Genomic DNA, 13942 nt, shown 5'->3' on the forward strand with positions numbered 1-13942 from the left:
AGCTTCTCGTAACATAAAATTTGGATAGTGTAGAAGAAAAATAATCGGAACAAGAAATGAGATTTATAAGAGAAATACATAAAAAAGAACCAGCCTTACATTTAACTTATAAAGAACCTTCTTATCAAATAGCCTTCAATGGATAAAAACTAGTGGAAAAATCCGAACATGTTTCGACTAGACACGTCGATTCGCCGAAAAATCCCTCGCACTTTCAGAATGTTAGTTGATATTCATCTACAGCCAAAATTAATGATTAACTAAAATATGACGAGATTTACTGGAAAAGAAGAAAACAGTATTAACGCTGCATCAGTCAAGGAGGAACATGTATATGACACGAGCTTAGCTGAGGATCTTGGTTTCAAGAAAGCATTCGCGCCCGGTATATTAGCGGCACTGTTTTATGGCCTCACATCTGGCTCGATGTCATTTCTCAACAAGGTTTGTTCTGCAATGATTGGATTTCTCTTGACTTGAGTGAACTTTTAATAGACTGTTATCCGTCTGAGTCAGGGATTTTATAATATATTTTTTCGGTTATGTTGTTTTTGTCTTTGTGTTTTAACAATATCCAGAAAGAGCTTTTTTACGAAACATTAATAAAGTAAGATCGACGTTTTTTCAAGTCTTAATTTTCTTTTCCGATATTAATAATTTTGGTGATATTAACATTTTTACTGATTTGGAAACGTGTAATGCCTTTTGGGAAGAAAAGTAGTAGATTATCAAAATTATTCTGTTTTAAATGAACTTTGCATTACAGTTGTCATGACAACTGTCATTTCATCATGAACTCTGCCAACTCTCTCTCCTGGAGTACGGGAATTGCTTGAATAAGCGCACTCCTTGAATGAGTGCCATGTCTAAGCATTTTACACTTCATAGACTCAAATGACTAAGGGACTGTCATATCGAGTGGAGTTTACTGTACATGTATGATAACTGTACCTGACACAACATTTTTTTATTGAAAGTTAGTCTTGTTTAGGTCCTAGGGTAGGGGGAATTCTTGCACATTGTAAAAAGGAAAAACCTTTTTCATCTTAAAGCAAAAGAGCACTTCCCCTGAATAAGCATGTCTCTTTGGACATCAAAAATGTAACACCCTGGTGCATATAAGAGTAATTATGCAGGCGCATAGTCAGGATTTTTCCTTGTAGGGGGGAACCCAATGTGATTTCCAAAGAACATTCGTTTCCAACTGAGATGTAATGACTAAGACCTAATTTAGCATTATTGGACCAGAAGGGGGAGGGGGGAGTAATACTGAACTGCTTTAATACAACCAGTGAATCCAGTAGCAATCAATGGTAAAAATGAAAACGTTTTATCAATCCATAGCCAGAAATTGATAACTTTATACATAGTGACCATTAGTTCCATACTTCTCCTTTCAGATACACAGGGACCCCAATTCTAAAAGTGGCTGAATAAAACAGGAAATAGTGATGTATTAGTCATTTCCAGGGACCATTCATCCATCAATTTTGGGCTTTTGTTACTGTGTCAGTTAACAACTCTTAATGAATTTACCATGAATAATCTAAAATATGTTTTATTTCCATTGCGTTACAGATTCTTCTCACATCATATTCCTTTCATTTTCCAAACATTCTCATGTTAATGCAAGTAACTGTCACAGCAGCTGGCCTTGAGATATTAAGGGCTAAAGAAATCACAGATATTCCTAAATACACATTGGAAAGGTATATGTATTATCTTTTGTTTTATAATTTAAGACTTTAATGACATTTGGGAGTGTTTCAGATTCATACTCTTCAAAACCATCCATAATTGGATTTTTTATGTCTATTTATATGTAATATTAAAAAAAGAAGAAATTAAACAAAGAGAAAATTGTTTCTAAGGTACCACAGTATAAGAGTTTAATTAAGCTTCTAAAAGATCCTCTGCCATAGCCACCATTTTATAATTCTAGCAAGTACAGTACCAAGTGTGAGAAAGCATCTGTTTCCATCAGCTATTGCAATATTTTTTAATGAATTTGGTAAATAAGGTATTAGGTATTTTCAGGTGGTTATTTTGAGATTTCTTATTATCTTGACATAATGTATTGGTTTAAAACAATAACAAATGTGTGTCTGACAGGGCCCTTAGTCAAGATAAGAAATGTTTAAACTCCAAAGTGATTATCTATTTCAACTAATACTCTCTGCTTACATCACAGGGCCATGACATTTCTTATCCCGTCAGTGTGTTTTGCTCTCCAGACAAGTTTAGCATTGAGAGCGCTTTCCATATTATCAATTCCCATGTGAGTACAATCTCAACCCATGATACACAATTAGCAATGACTTATTCTCTCATGTAATGTGATATATTTCTATATATTTATTAATCACAGTTTGTCTGGATCTATATCAATTTGTTTTTTTCCTGATAAAGAAACACACATGTGAGACTCAGCCTTGTGTTGACTTATGGATGTCAGGGCTGCTCTGATTGGTTCCTTTCGATATGCCACTGAGTCAAGCTTAAAAATACAAATGAACTGCAAACTGTAAATAAATAACACACTAAAAACAACTTGTTTCAAAGCTCAGTCTTTGATAAGGATAGTTTCTCAACTAAATTTTTGATTAGATTTTGCATCCACTATGCAATAGTTCAAGTAAGTTCATAAATTGTATACATAATTGTTTTTGGCACTGAAGCATTTGAGTCCAGGTTATTAGTTTACTAGTTCAGCAAAACAATGCAACAATGAATTGTCCATGCTATATAATAATGAAGCTTTGTTAAAATTTGTATAGATTATAATCTAGAAATAGTTACCTTGGTGATCTTGAACAGGAATAAGCTTACAAACACCAAACACCCTTAACCTATCAAGCCAAGTGCTTGGTGCTTTCATAATCATAATCTGTTTTTGAGCAATTCATGGTTTCAAATTGTAGGTATAATACGCTACGACGTCTTCTTCCTCTTGTTACACTGTTATTCACAAGACTGGTTTTAAAAGCGTCTCCCTCCAAAGTCATCATAGCATCAGTGATATTAGTAGTGATGGGCTGCATAATAGCTGGTGAGCAAAAGATTCCTTGCAGTATTTTACAGCCTTACTGTTGATGTCACAATAAACTGGTTTAAATTAAAGTGTTGAAATATTTGGGTGTTTAAAGAAAGACCCCCTGTATTAGGCGCGGACCTGGTCCATGTCGTCATTCCCACTAGGCCACGTCAAGAGCAGAGCTCTGTAAATATGAAAAAGCAGAGCCGTAGATTAACTTTGATCTTTTCAAAATTGAAAATAATGTTCTGTATACACAAGGCAATAATGGCCAGCTTCTTGGAACTGGTTCTCTAATGCAACAGCAACAAAAATGAAGATTGAAAATAAAATTCAAAAACAGTGGGCACTCGTTTGAAAGGCACTATTCTTTAGCACATGCGCGAAAATAACAAAACCTGAAAACTGTTTTGCTTAAAAATCTTTCTTGTCTCTTTTTCTTATCCATCCAGTCACCAGAGAAGATTAGTAAATTTAGTTTATTTTGCACAATTGATGTTTTAAGACATTATTTCGAATTTCTTGATCCTATCTTTTTTCTTCTTTTTATGGAGCTCCTCAAATTATCAACTCTTGTCGCCAGTGTTAAATGATAATATCATGCTCTTTTGCACCAAGGAGTAAGGGGTGTGCTTTTTGGAAGGGTTGTTGGGTAAAAGGGGGGGGGGGGGGGGGGTAAATAGTTATGTGTTTTAACTATGGGTAGTTCTTGTGGATTCAATGCAATCTTTTTTCTTAATTTCAATACTAAATGGATAATTACATATTAAATGTTCAAAATTTCTCTTTCCCTTTGTAGGATTAGGTGATTTGCATTTCTCATCTGATGCCTATATCTGTGCCTTGGGCAGTGTCCTTAGCCAGTCATTCTACCTTACATATATCCAGAAAACAGGAGCTGAGAAAGGACTATCTGCTTTAGCTGTTCTTCATTTGAATAGTATTAACTGCATTCCTATATTGATGGCTTACGTTGTTCTTAGCCATGAGATCATGGATGTTTATCATTACACCCAATACAAAAATAATGGATTTGAGGTATGAAGGTTTTTTTCCGTTGAGATTTTATTTTCACATTTTTGTTTTGTATGATCCTTTTCCCTTTTTTCACCCAGGTGATGATTGTGATAGATGTTCTCATGGGCTGTGTGCTGAATTACTCCTTGTTTCTCTGTGCAACTGCGAACTCTGCACTCACTACTAGGTATGTAGGGACAAATAGGTTCTTATTGAAAATGGCTATCAAACAAAGTTAAAAGATCAAAAGCAAACACTACATTGTATAAAATAACACATTTGTCGTAAAAAAAATCGACTTGCTTTGTTTAAATCAAATCAATATTTGTTTGATTGCATTGCATTTGACCATGTCTTGGCTGCAGCTCAACCTTCTGTTTCCATCGCCCCCTTGTGGGGGGTAGTGGAAGGTGTCATCTGTTTCCATCCCCCCCTTGTGGGGGGTAGTAAAAACTTTCATCTCTTTCCATTGCAGCCTCGTGGGGGTAGTGAAAGGTGTCATCTGTTTCCATCCCCCCCTTGTGGGGGGTAGTGAAAGGTGTCATCTGTTTCCATCGCCCCCTTGTGGGGGGTAGTGAAAGGTGTCATCTGTTTCCATCCCCCCCTTGTGGGGGGTAGTGAAAGGTGTCATCTGTTTCCATCGCCCCCTTGTGGGGGGTAGTGAAAGGTGTCATCTGTTTCCATCGCCCCCTTGTGGGGGGTAGTGAAAGGTGTCATCTGTTTCTATTGCCCCCTTGTGGGGGGTAGTAAAGGGTCTCATCTGTTTCAATCGCCCCCTTGTGGGGGGTAGTGAAAGGTGTCATCTGTTTCAATCGCCCCCTTGTGGGGGGTAGTGAAAAGTTTCATTCTGTTTCTATTGCCCCCTTGTGGGGGGTAGTAAAAAGTTTCATCTGTTTCTATTGCTCCCTTGTGGGGGGTAGTGAAAAGTTTCATCTGTTTCTGTCGCCCCCTTGTGGGGGTAGTGAAAGGTTTCATCTGTTTCAATCGCCCCCTTGTGGGGGGTAGTGAAAGGTGTCATCTCTTTCCATTGCCCCCTTGTGGGGGGTAGTAAAAACTTTCATCTCTTTCCATTGCAGCCTCGTGGGGGTAGTGAAAGGCGTCTTGACCACGTTCATTGGCTTCTTTACATTCGGCGGTGTGCCGGCCACGTTTCTGACCGTATCAGGTGTTGTCCTTAACACTTTAGGCGGGGTTCTGTACAGCTATGGGAAGTACATGGAAAAAGTGAAAAAAGAAGTCGAAAAGCACTTCCACGAACATACGGAAATAATTGAGGTCGTAAGCTCAGAAACAGGCGATCAATTGCCAGACAAAAAGACTTTAAAAGCCGTTGACACAGAAAAATAGTATAACAAATCAGGGCAGCTGTGGGGATATTGGTAGTTAGTTGGTTGATATTATTTGTTACAAAAAATTAACCCTTCTTGACACCCTCGAGGGCTAGCATTTTAAGGCCGAAAATCTTCTTAATGCAAAAAAATAACACCCAATGAGTTATTAGGAAGAGAATTACACAAATGATCAATAGCAATAATAAACAGGCATTTGCAATTAGAAATTAGTTTGAAATTATTAAATTGGAATTCAAATGAAGTTACAGTAGGGAGGTATTTCCAGTAGAATTGTCGGCAGTTTTCTCCGCCCACAAGGGTGCTCCAAACCTTGACGGAAGCAAGAAGGCGATTCATTAGTTCGTCGGCGAGAGTTCGCAGAATATTAAAAACTACTGTAAGCATAGAATAGTATATGGACCCTGTTGGTTGCGAGCCTTTTTATGGTGAGCAATTATACGTAGTCTTCGAAGTCCCCAAGGGCTTATTTCAAGGTTTATAATTTGCCCAACTTTCATTGACCATAAGGTCAATTTATTATTATTATTATTTATTAATTTATATTTGTATAAATACTTCAATAGTGCCGTCGTATATTTATTTAAGTTCAATAACGAAGCCATGGCTTATTTTTCATACATATTTAATTATGACATTCAGATGAAGACATTTTATTCGTTAACAATTTCGGTATACACCTATTTCAACAAAGGTTGCGACCGAGAATCAAAGTATTGTAACCCGCAGTGGTACATGGACAACGTATAAACGGCTGAATCCTAGTCTCTGACCGCCGTGTGAACGTTTAGGTAAACAAAAATGCTTAAGCCTTCTAAACCTGTGTTTTTTATGCTTATTTTTTAGTTATTTGATACCAATGAAGCACTGGTGGTGTGGGTCGATTCTCCGGGTGCAACCTTATTTCAAATAGGTGTACATATATTTTCTCCAATCTCTTATTTCATTCAGTCATCTTCGCAATTCCTATACTACTTTGTAAACGCATAACAGTTAATAGTCGTTTCTTATTTTAGGCTCCTAAAACATACTTTCTATATTCAGTGCTTTCCATTCGTGTGTTATTATTTAATTTTTAATCTCTATATTTTAAAGAAATGGCATATGAATAAACAAATGCAATGATATAATTGTAGTGTTCTGTTACTATTGATGCTCCACGCCCGCCTTGGGGAGGAGGCTAACATGCATATCAATGGTCTTTGTGTCAATCATCGTTCACATGATGTTTGGTTGCTTGGATACGGTATACCTGTGGGAGGTGAGCATTGTACGTAAACCATGCCCAGGATCCATTTCATCCAAACTTTGGCCGATACCAAAGCGCCAAGATACAAGCAATACCATTCGGTGCACTTTACAATAGATGGAATTGGAGAGTTTTGTAAAGCTTCCGGCAACTGGAGGGAGAGTTGAGTTGACAAGAGTCGATGACCATGCGCTCTCTTCGTCACTTCCATGTGATCGAGGCTAAAATCATGGCTCTCAATAATTTATTGCCCCAAAATGATTGAGCGCAGATAAGAGCAAGTCAGTGGTTTGAATTATTCCAATGTTATCCTGTTTTTATTGTATCTTAAGGAACTGTCTTTAGCTGTTGTTATCTCTGGTATTTTTAGTCCAACCTGTGCACTACCCGCCGCCACCTGTCACGTGACGTTTCCAAAAGCAGCCATTTTAAAACGACCCTTTCTGATTGGCTCGGTTTGACCTCGAGCAAAAGCAGCCATTTTAGAACGACCTTTCTGATTGGCTCGGTTTGATCTCGAGCAATATAACCCATCTTTTTTGGCCATGTGAATTGATAATCTTATAAGGAATTGCCTACCCGCCTTTTTTTTATCCGTTGAACAAACGAATGATATGGTAATTCAAGTTATGGATTTTTAGCACGCTGAATTGACGAGAAAAATTGTTAGTAATTACCGGTGTTCTTTTTGTCACTAAACTGGTAAAGATGTTGAGCAAGAACAAGATTGAAATTATCGCTATGGTAAGAATTTGAACATCTTTTCATGTCAGAATCCTTGTACTTTATCTCAAATAAAAAGATTCGCGATTTATCGCACGCAGGTATTTACCCACGTAGCAGCTTTCAAATAAAGCGTCAGTTTTATTTGAAAGGATACCCTAACTCTTTTTTACTATTGAACCACTCGTAAAGATACATCAATTTATTGGCTTAATTAAAGTATTAATATACATATATTGGTTTTATATGTTTATATGTATATGTATATGGCGTTGTAACGGTTAGAATCTTTTTTTCTTACAGGTTCTTGTTGTCTCCTGTCTGCGGATTTGTGCAGGTAGTTGTTATTTTCGACACCATGTTTTCAACTGTGACTTGCTCGCGCCCTGTGACGCTTATTGATGTTTTTTTACGGAAACATTATGTTAACGTCTCATTGGCCTGTTGATTAGAAAGCAGTTAAGCCAGTAGCGGACCGCATTTAGGTACTCTGCAGGATTTCAAAGGCGAAGCAAAGTATCAAACAAGGTGTCGCAAGGTGTCATTAAATGTGATTTTAGAATTACATTCTCGTGTAGAAGCAGCCTTTAATTACATAACTTATCATCAGGGGGGAGTCGGCATCACGCCGCCCAATTACACTCTCGTGAAGAAGCAGCCTTTAATTACATAACTCATCATCAGGGGGGAGTCGGCATCACGCCGCCCTAAAGGTCGGTTGATTACTACGGTACCACTTGTTTTTCCTAGGGAAGGATAATTGTATCAGGGGCCGTGATGGGGGAAAGAACCCACCGACTTAGGGCAGGTTGGCGCTGTAATTCGGCAAAGATTTATAGTTTTCAAATAACCCTCTCCACACCCTCTTTCAGGGTTCTCCGCGGTTTGGAGGTACGATAATCTAAGACACCACGTGTTTGTATGTTGCCAGGTGGACCCCGTTCTCAATTGGATATTTACGAGGATATCGATGGCGATGATGATCCTTACAGAGAAGATATTCCTAGAGAGACCATACCAAATGTTGGGATGTCAGAAGACCATGGCTATCTAACGCGGATCAAAGTAATTCCAACAGGTATACGCCTATCTTGCTATTTTGTACCGAAGGAAATAGATTCGTTATAAGATAATCCTGATACATACAACAGGAGTCTTCGAAAAGGGATTGCAATTTTTCCGTGGCCGACTGCCAGGCTCTCCCGCACCCTGGAATGCTACCACATGATAGTCCTCCTAGGTTGCAATGCGTCAACACTCTAAGCTGTTTTTGTTAATCGCTGCGAGGGTTGCCGCATCATTTAAAAATCTGGCTTAGTGCCTCTACTTAGGAGTGTACAAACCCACACCTAGAGCAGCTAAAGTTAATTTGATGTCTGGATGAACTGTAATAATAACCCCATTAATCTCTCTGAACTGGCCTTTTTGTTGATCTATTTGTTTGTGTAAGCAGCGCAGCCCATAGCTACTGCAACTGACATCGCCATGTCATCAGGATCTGGTGAAGAAGACGGACAGGGCAAATCTGAGAAGGTTGCTTTGGAAGAGAGTAGTTCTGATGGACCGGAAGTGCTAGGGGAGTCTAGGAATGAGCCTACGAGCCCGTGGTCTCCTGTCTCTACGCCGAACACGGCAGGGGGTATAACTGGTCAAGATAGAGCGCCAATACCACCATCATCATCACCATCAGCACAACCACCGACAACAACATCAACAACAACAACAACAACAACAACAACAACAACAACAACAACAACAGCTGCCATAGAAGGAGCAGCAACAACACCAACAGGAACAGAAGCAGTTAATGTATTTGAAGAAAGTGGATCTCCTGCTGATCCACTCTTGTTGCCAAGTAATAAAACAAGATCAGAGAAGGCTATTAAAGTAGAAGGGAAAAGCGACAATAAAACCCAACCAACTACCAACGGTATTGATCTGTTGCAAAACCAGCAAACAAATGATGTGAAGCCCAAAGAAGGCAGCGCAAAGGCAGAAGAGATCGGTAGTGTTATTCCCAATGCCGGGATGACTAGCGGAAGTGAGCCACAGTCTGCGGTGTCTATTGTCACTGCGAACAAAGATGTCGAGAATCTCAGGGTAGGGTCAGGAGAGACAGAAGAGCAGCTGAACAGCGAGGAGGAGCACGAGGGAGCGGATGAGGAGGAAGAGGAAGAAGAGAAGGATCTAGATGCTTCTGGAGCAAGTGGTCATACAGTACCAACCTTTAGCCCCAGTATCTCTCCCCAGGGAACACCGCTACAAGCCAATACTGGCAACAGCGATGAAGAGGTCGAAGATGATGATGACGACAATACTGATGGTAATTTTCACGATGTTCATGATGGTAGTGATGAAAATGGGATCGTATTCAATACCAAAAAAGGTATGTCTACTGAGCGTATTACGTGAACTCCTTTTGATTCTGTAAATTCTGTTTTAATGGGTTCATACTCTCTCCTTTGTGGACGCCTTGTAGGATTGCAGTGTGATCAGAAGAGATTCAAGTGTCTTCCAATCATTGATCGATGAAAGTGCCATCTCAAAAAAATTCTTGAGAAATCAGTAATGGCATTGTAAGATAGAATTAATCGTATTTTATATCTTAATTGTTCAGAGGACAAGATCGAAGGACAAGACATCATTGATGAAGACAAGACTATTCCCGAATCCCACACCATACACCTTCACAAGCCCCCTAGAGATGACAAACAAGACCTTCACGGAAATATAAAAGAGAACGGCGAGCAAGGGAAGGACCATGAAAGGGCCCATGATGCGACGGAGCTAAGTCATTACCCGGCATCCTCCGCTCGCCCACCACCCTCTGCCCAGGCCTTAAATAAGACGAGTGAACAAGAGAAGGAACATGAAAAGGCCCATGTTGCAACTGGGTCGGATCATTACCCGGCATCCCCCGCTCCCCTACCAGCTTCTCCCACGGCCTTCAATAATAAGACACGTACGGAGATGCAGGAAGAAGGCCACGAGTTGACTGATACATCGACGGCTCCTCGTGGGAAAGCTCAGCACAAGACAATACCAATAAAACGCAAACCAAAGCGCGCCGGGAAGCATAGGGCGAAACACCGCTCTACAGTACACGAAAATGCAGCTTTCAAACAGTACCATCAGACCCCAAAGAAACCAAAGCATTTACTGAAATACATTCACAGATTTGCAAAGGTCTCGTCTAAAACCCCACATAACGGTGAGTCTTGAGGTCTTTTATGCCACCATATTAATTATGCAGTGAAACATTTATATTGTGGTCACTGCTAAATCCCGTATTTCAGCGGACGATATATTTTATCGAAGTGTGACCATGTGTGACAACTATTACTTTAAATGCAGTTGACAGAAAGCCTCCATCTTGTGATCACAATGACGAGGATGTGAAAACAGGCTATTCCCTGAAGGGAGGCACACGAGCAGGTCACGTTATCCAACTAGGCGAGTCTGCAGGCATGCAAGAGTGCGTCAAGCGGTGTTGCCACCAGCACGCATGCGATGTGGCACTTCTTCTTGACGGCCGCTGTTTCGGAGTGGCGTGTTTCAGTAAACATCTGTGCGAGCCTGTACCCGTGCCACACCCGCAGTTTGTGTCTTCACAGATCGCGTTTCTTGATAAGACAAGCAGGAGGGACGATATCATACCGCAGCAAGGTAATGAATATTTATGTATTTATATGGTGCATTTTCAAAATACCAATTAAGCCCCTGATACGGGACTCTGATTGAAGGCGGAACGACAGAGAAAAAAATGGCAGGGTTTCCCAAAATAAGGTCTGGTTAAGTTTGGTAAGCTTGAATTTTTGCATAGAGGTTCCTTATGTTATGTAAACCAACATATCAAAACAGAATTTTCTAATGGGTTCGTCTTCGAGATTTGAGGCTTGAAGTGCAATTTTCAAATGTTCAAATTATGAATTCTCCTCGTTTTTAGGAAGAAGTTGGGCTCTGATCAGAAATTCAGCCAACTTTGCTCGCAAATATCTAAATTTCATAATTTCTTTGAAATTTGGAATTAAGCTTTTGGTCAGAGGAACTCCTTGTATGCGGAATCTTAAGCTTATATATTGAGAATTGGGAAATTCATGCCATTTTTTCCCTCTGTCAGGCGGCACTTATTGTATAAATTCTATTTGAATTAGTACCCCCTAGGACAAAAGCAAAAGTTAAATATCCGCATTAACGTTCTTGAAAACACACCTGTTGTTTACTGCTCTGCCTCCGAGACAAAGTTCCAATGTTCAGACTGTAAATACGGTCTTTCTCGGCTAAAATAATATAATAAAGTTATCAAGGTCCAATATTTTTCTGTAAATCTAAGACCCAAACATGTCCATCCGGCTGACTTTTCTCCAAGGGATCGCCAGGAGTGCCCATGTAATAACGCAAAAGTGATGAAGGAAGCAAAAAAAAAGATCACGCACAGTGTCAATGAAGTGTTTTGCTCCACAGATTTCGGATGTCAGTACGGGCAGTTGAGCCTACGTCACGAAGAGACTTGGAGTGGCGAGCTTTGTGGGGGTGTGGTGGTGTGTAGGAACAGCATAGCGTCTATCAAAAAGTGCCCTGGTCTCCCTGATAAACCCAAGAACTGCGCAAACCCAAAGCTTATTGTGAATCACCACAAGGGCCAATGCTGTACTATGAGGTGGAAATGCAAAGGTTTGTATGTAGCAAAGAGGATTCTTATATCGTAATTGCCGTTGTGATCTTGGGGGCCACTCTGATTGGTCAAAGGGTCCATGTGTTATTAGAGGACGCACGCATGGGGGCAACTGTGGCGACGACGACAGTGATCATAATAGCGGTGGTGGTGATGATCATAATGGTGATAACGATATGACAATATACAACGACACTCGTAAATCGCGCGCTCTGATTGGTCAGAGGGTCCTGTGTTATTAAAGGACGCACGCACGCTTGGCGTCAGCATGCGCGCGCGCTTATTTTGACTTTGTTGCTTATTTTGACAAAGATGATAAAAACGGTATCTCAGCCACGTCTGAATTGGTTTGCTTCATGTCCCATTCAGAAAAGTCCTGTAGATTTGGTGGCCGCATCTTGCGCCACGGCTTCAGTCTCAGCGATCAGCTATGCACAGGCGTCGTTAAGTGCGTGAATGGCAACCTGAAGATGTCCTACTGTCCAGGAATCCCGGCCAAGCCAACCAACTGCGCACACCCCGAGCTCAAGATAATCACGAGACCTGGGAAATGCTGCAAGAAGAAATGGGTCTGCGCAGGTCAGGGCTTTGTAACTATGATGTTACATTTTGCCCCATTTAACTTTTAAGGGGAGGGGGAGTTGGCTTTTGAGGAAAAATCCTGCATATCCTTCGAAAAAAAATAGGATTTTATTAATCAAGTGTAACCTCATTTACAATTGACGAACTTACAATATAACAATATTACAATGTTAAAAAAAATACAATATAAAACCCTCTTCCACAAATTCAAACTCGGTAGAAAAAGGCAACAGAAGAGCAGTGCAGGGAAATGCTGCCATATAGACAAAAAAGCTTTTATTATTTAAAAGTCGCCAACTTAACAAAATGTTAAACATTAATGCAAGTACGGCGCCACCTAAGTCAACAAATCTTTGTCACACCTCCAACCATTTGTCTAAATTTTCCGCAGATAAAAGCTGTTCTTATGAGAATCTAAAGATTGGTCACGGCGAGCGCTTAACAGACGCCTCTTGTGCGAACATCATGGAATGCAACAACGGGTTCCTCAAGACGCACCAGTGCCCAGACCCCCCTCCCATACCTGCCGGGTGCTTGAACCCGAGTCTCAAGGTCAAGCGGGTCCTCGGCAAATGCTGTCGTATGAGCTGGGCATGCGCGATGGACATGAGGTGACCGAACCATCGACGCCCCAAAAGACTCGCTACCCGATTTCCGAGTTTTAGCTGATATGTTAAAAAAATGGTTCCTCCTTAGCGTGAACGAATACTCGACATCCGAGTTTATCAACGGTATGACATTGATCCCTTCGCAAGCAAATGCTCGACATCTTTATCTATATCCAAGTTGGACGAACGTTCGTGCATTTTTGTATTTCATTGAACCAAGCCTGTTCCCTAGAGCTGTGACGGGCTTCCTGTGTCGAACCTGTGAGCTCATTCTAGACCCTAAAGGCAGCCTCCTTCGGAGGCAACTCCGCATTGTAAAGAAAAGAGGAGAAAGAACGGGTTACCTGTCGGGAAACTGTTGAGGAGGGAGACTAAGGAAAAATAGAGATATGGATAAAGAAGGAACTGTATTTTTGCCCCAGGAAACCTAAATCTGGCGGTTTCTTACTTCCGGAGCTTTGCCACAGGTGGTAACTCAAATCAAATTTTATCTCTCTCTTTTGTTTTCTCTTTCTTCTCTTGAGCTGCCAGCGGAGGAGGCTAGGAAAAAGTCAGCTTTTAGCCCGGGATAACTTTGTGTACTCTCGAACTCTTGCAAACATGCTCGTAGGCATGCTTGTACTAAATACCTGCTTTGAATACAAACGTTGTCCTCATTTATAAGAATTGTGTTTGTATAAAATTGTATAAAAATGCCTTTTTGAT

The 13942-nt window shown here is 40.4% G+C and overlaps 2 protein-coding genes across 3 annotated transcripts; both read left to right on the forward strand.

The window, feature by feature from the left end:
• The first annotated feature begins 51 nt into the window (after window positions 1-51).
• LOC5516133 (UDP-galactose/UDP-glucose transporter 7) lies at window positions 52-6530 on the forward strand. 2 transcript variants are annotated; one of them, XM_048723442.1, is made up of 7 exons: window positions 52-444; window positions 1579-1709; window positions 2192-2278; window positions 2922-3049; window positions 3834-4072; window positions 4150-4238; window positions 5128-6530. In XM_048723442.1, exons 1-7 carry the CDS (start codon window positions 268-270, stop codon window positions 5396-5398), a joined length of 1122 nt encoding a protein of 373 aa, XP_048579399.1. In that variant the 5' UTR covers window positions 52-267; the 3' UTR covers window positions 5399-6530. The 2 variants fall into 2 exon arrangements, with proteins under 2 accessions (XP_048579399.1, XP_048579400.1); XM_048723443.1 differs by lacking the exon at window positions 5128-6530 and adding an exon at window positions 4527-4641.
• A 614-nt stretch (window positions 6531-7144) lies between these two features.
• Window positions 7145-13933, forward strand: LOC5516167. The gene is made up of 9 exons (XM_032385893.2): window positions 7145-7393; window positions 7676-7709; window positions 8304-8450; window positions 8826-9758; window positions 9990-10583; window positions 10727-11038; window positions 11837-12046; window positions 12417-12626; window positions 13021-13933. Exons 1-9 carry the CDS (start codon window positions 7358-7360, stop codon window positions 13242-13244), a joined length of 2700 nt encoding a protein of 899 aa, XP_032241784.2. The 5' UTR covers window positions 7145-7357; the 3' UTR covers window positions 13245-13933.
• Window positions 13934-13942: the final 9 nt, after the last annotated feature.

This window comes from Nematostella vectensis, chromosome 2 (assembly GCF_932526225.1).
Source record: "Nematostella vectensis chromosome 2, jaNemVect1.1, whole genome shotgun sequence".
In the NCBI taxonomy this organism is placed as follows: Eukaryota; Metazoa; Cnidaria; class Anthozoa; order Actiniaria; family Edwardsiidae; genus Nematostella; species Nematostella vectensis.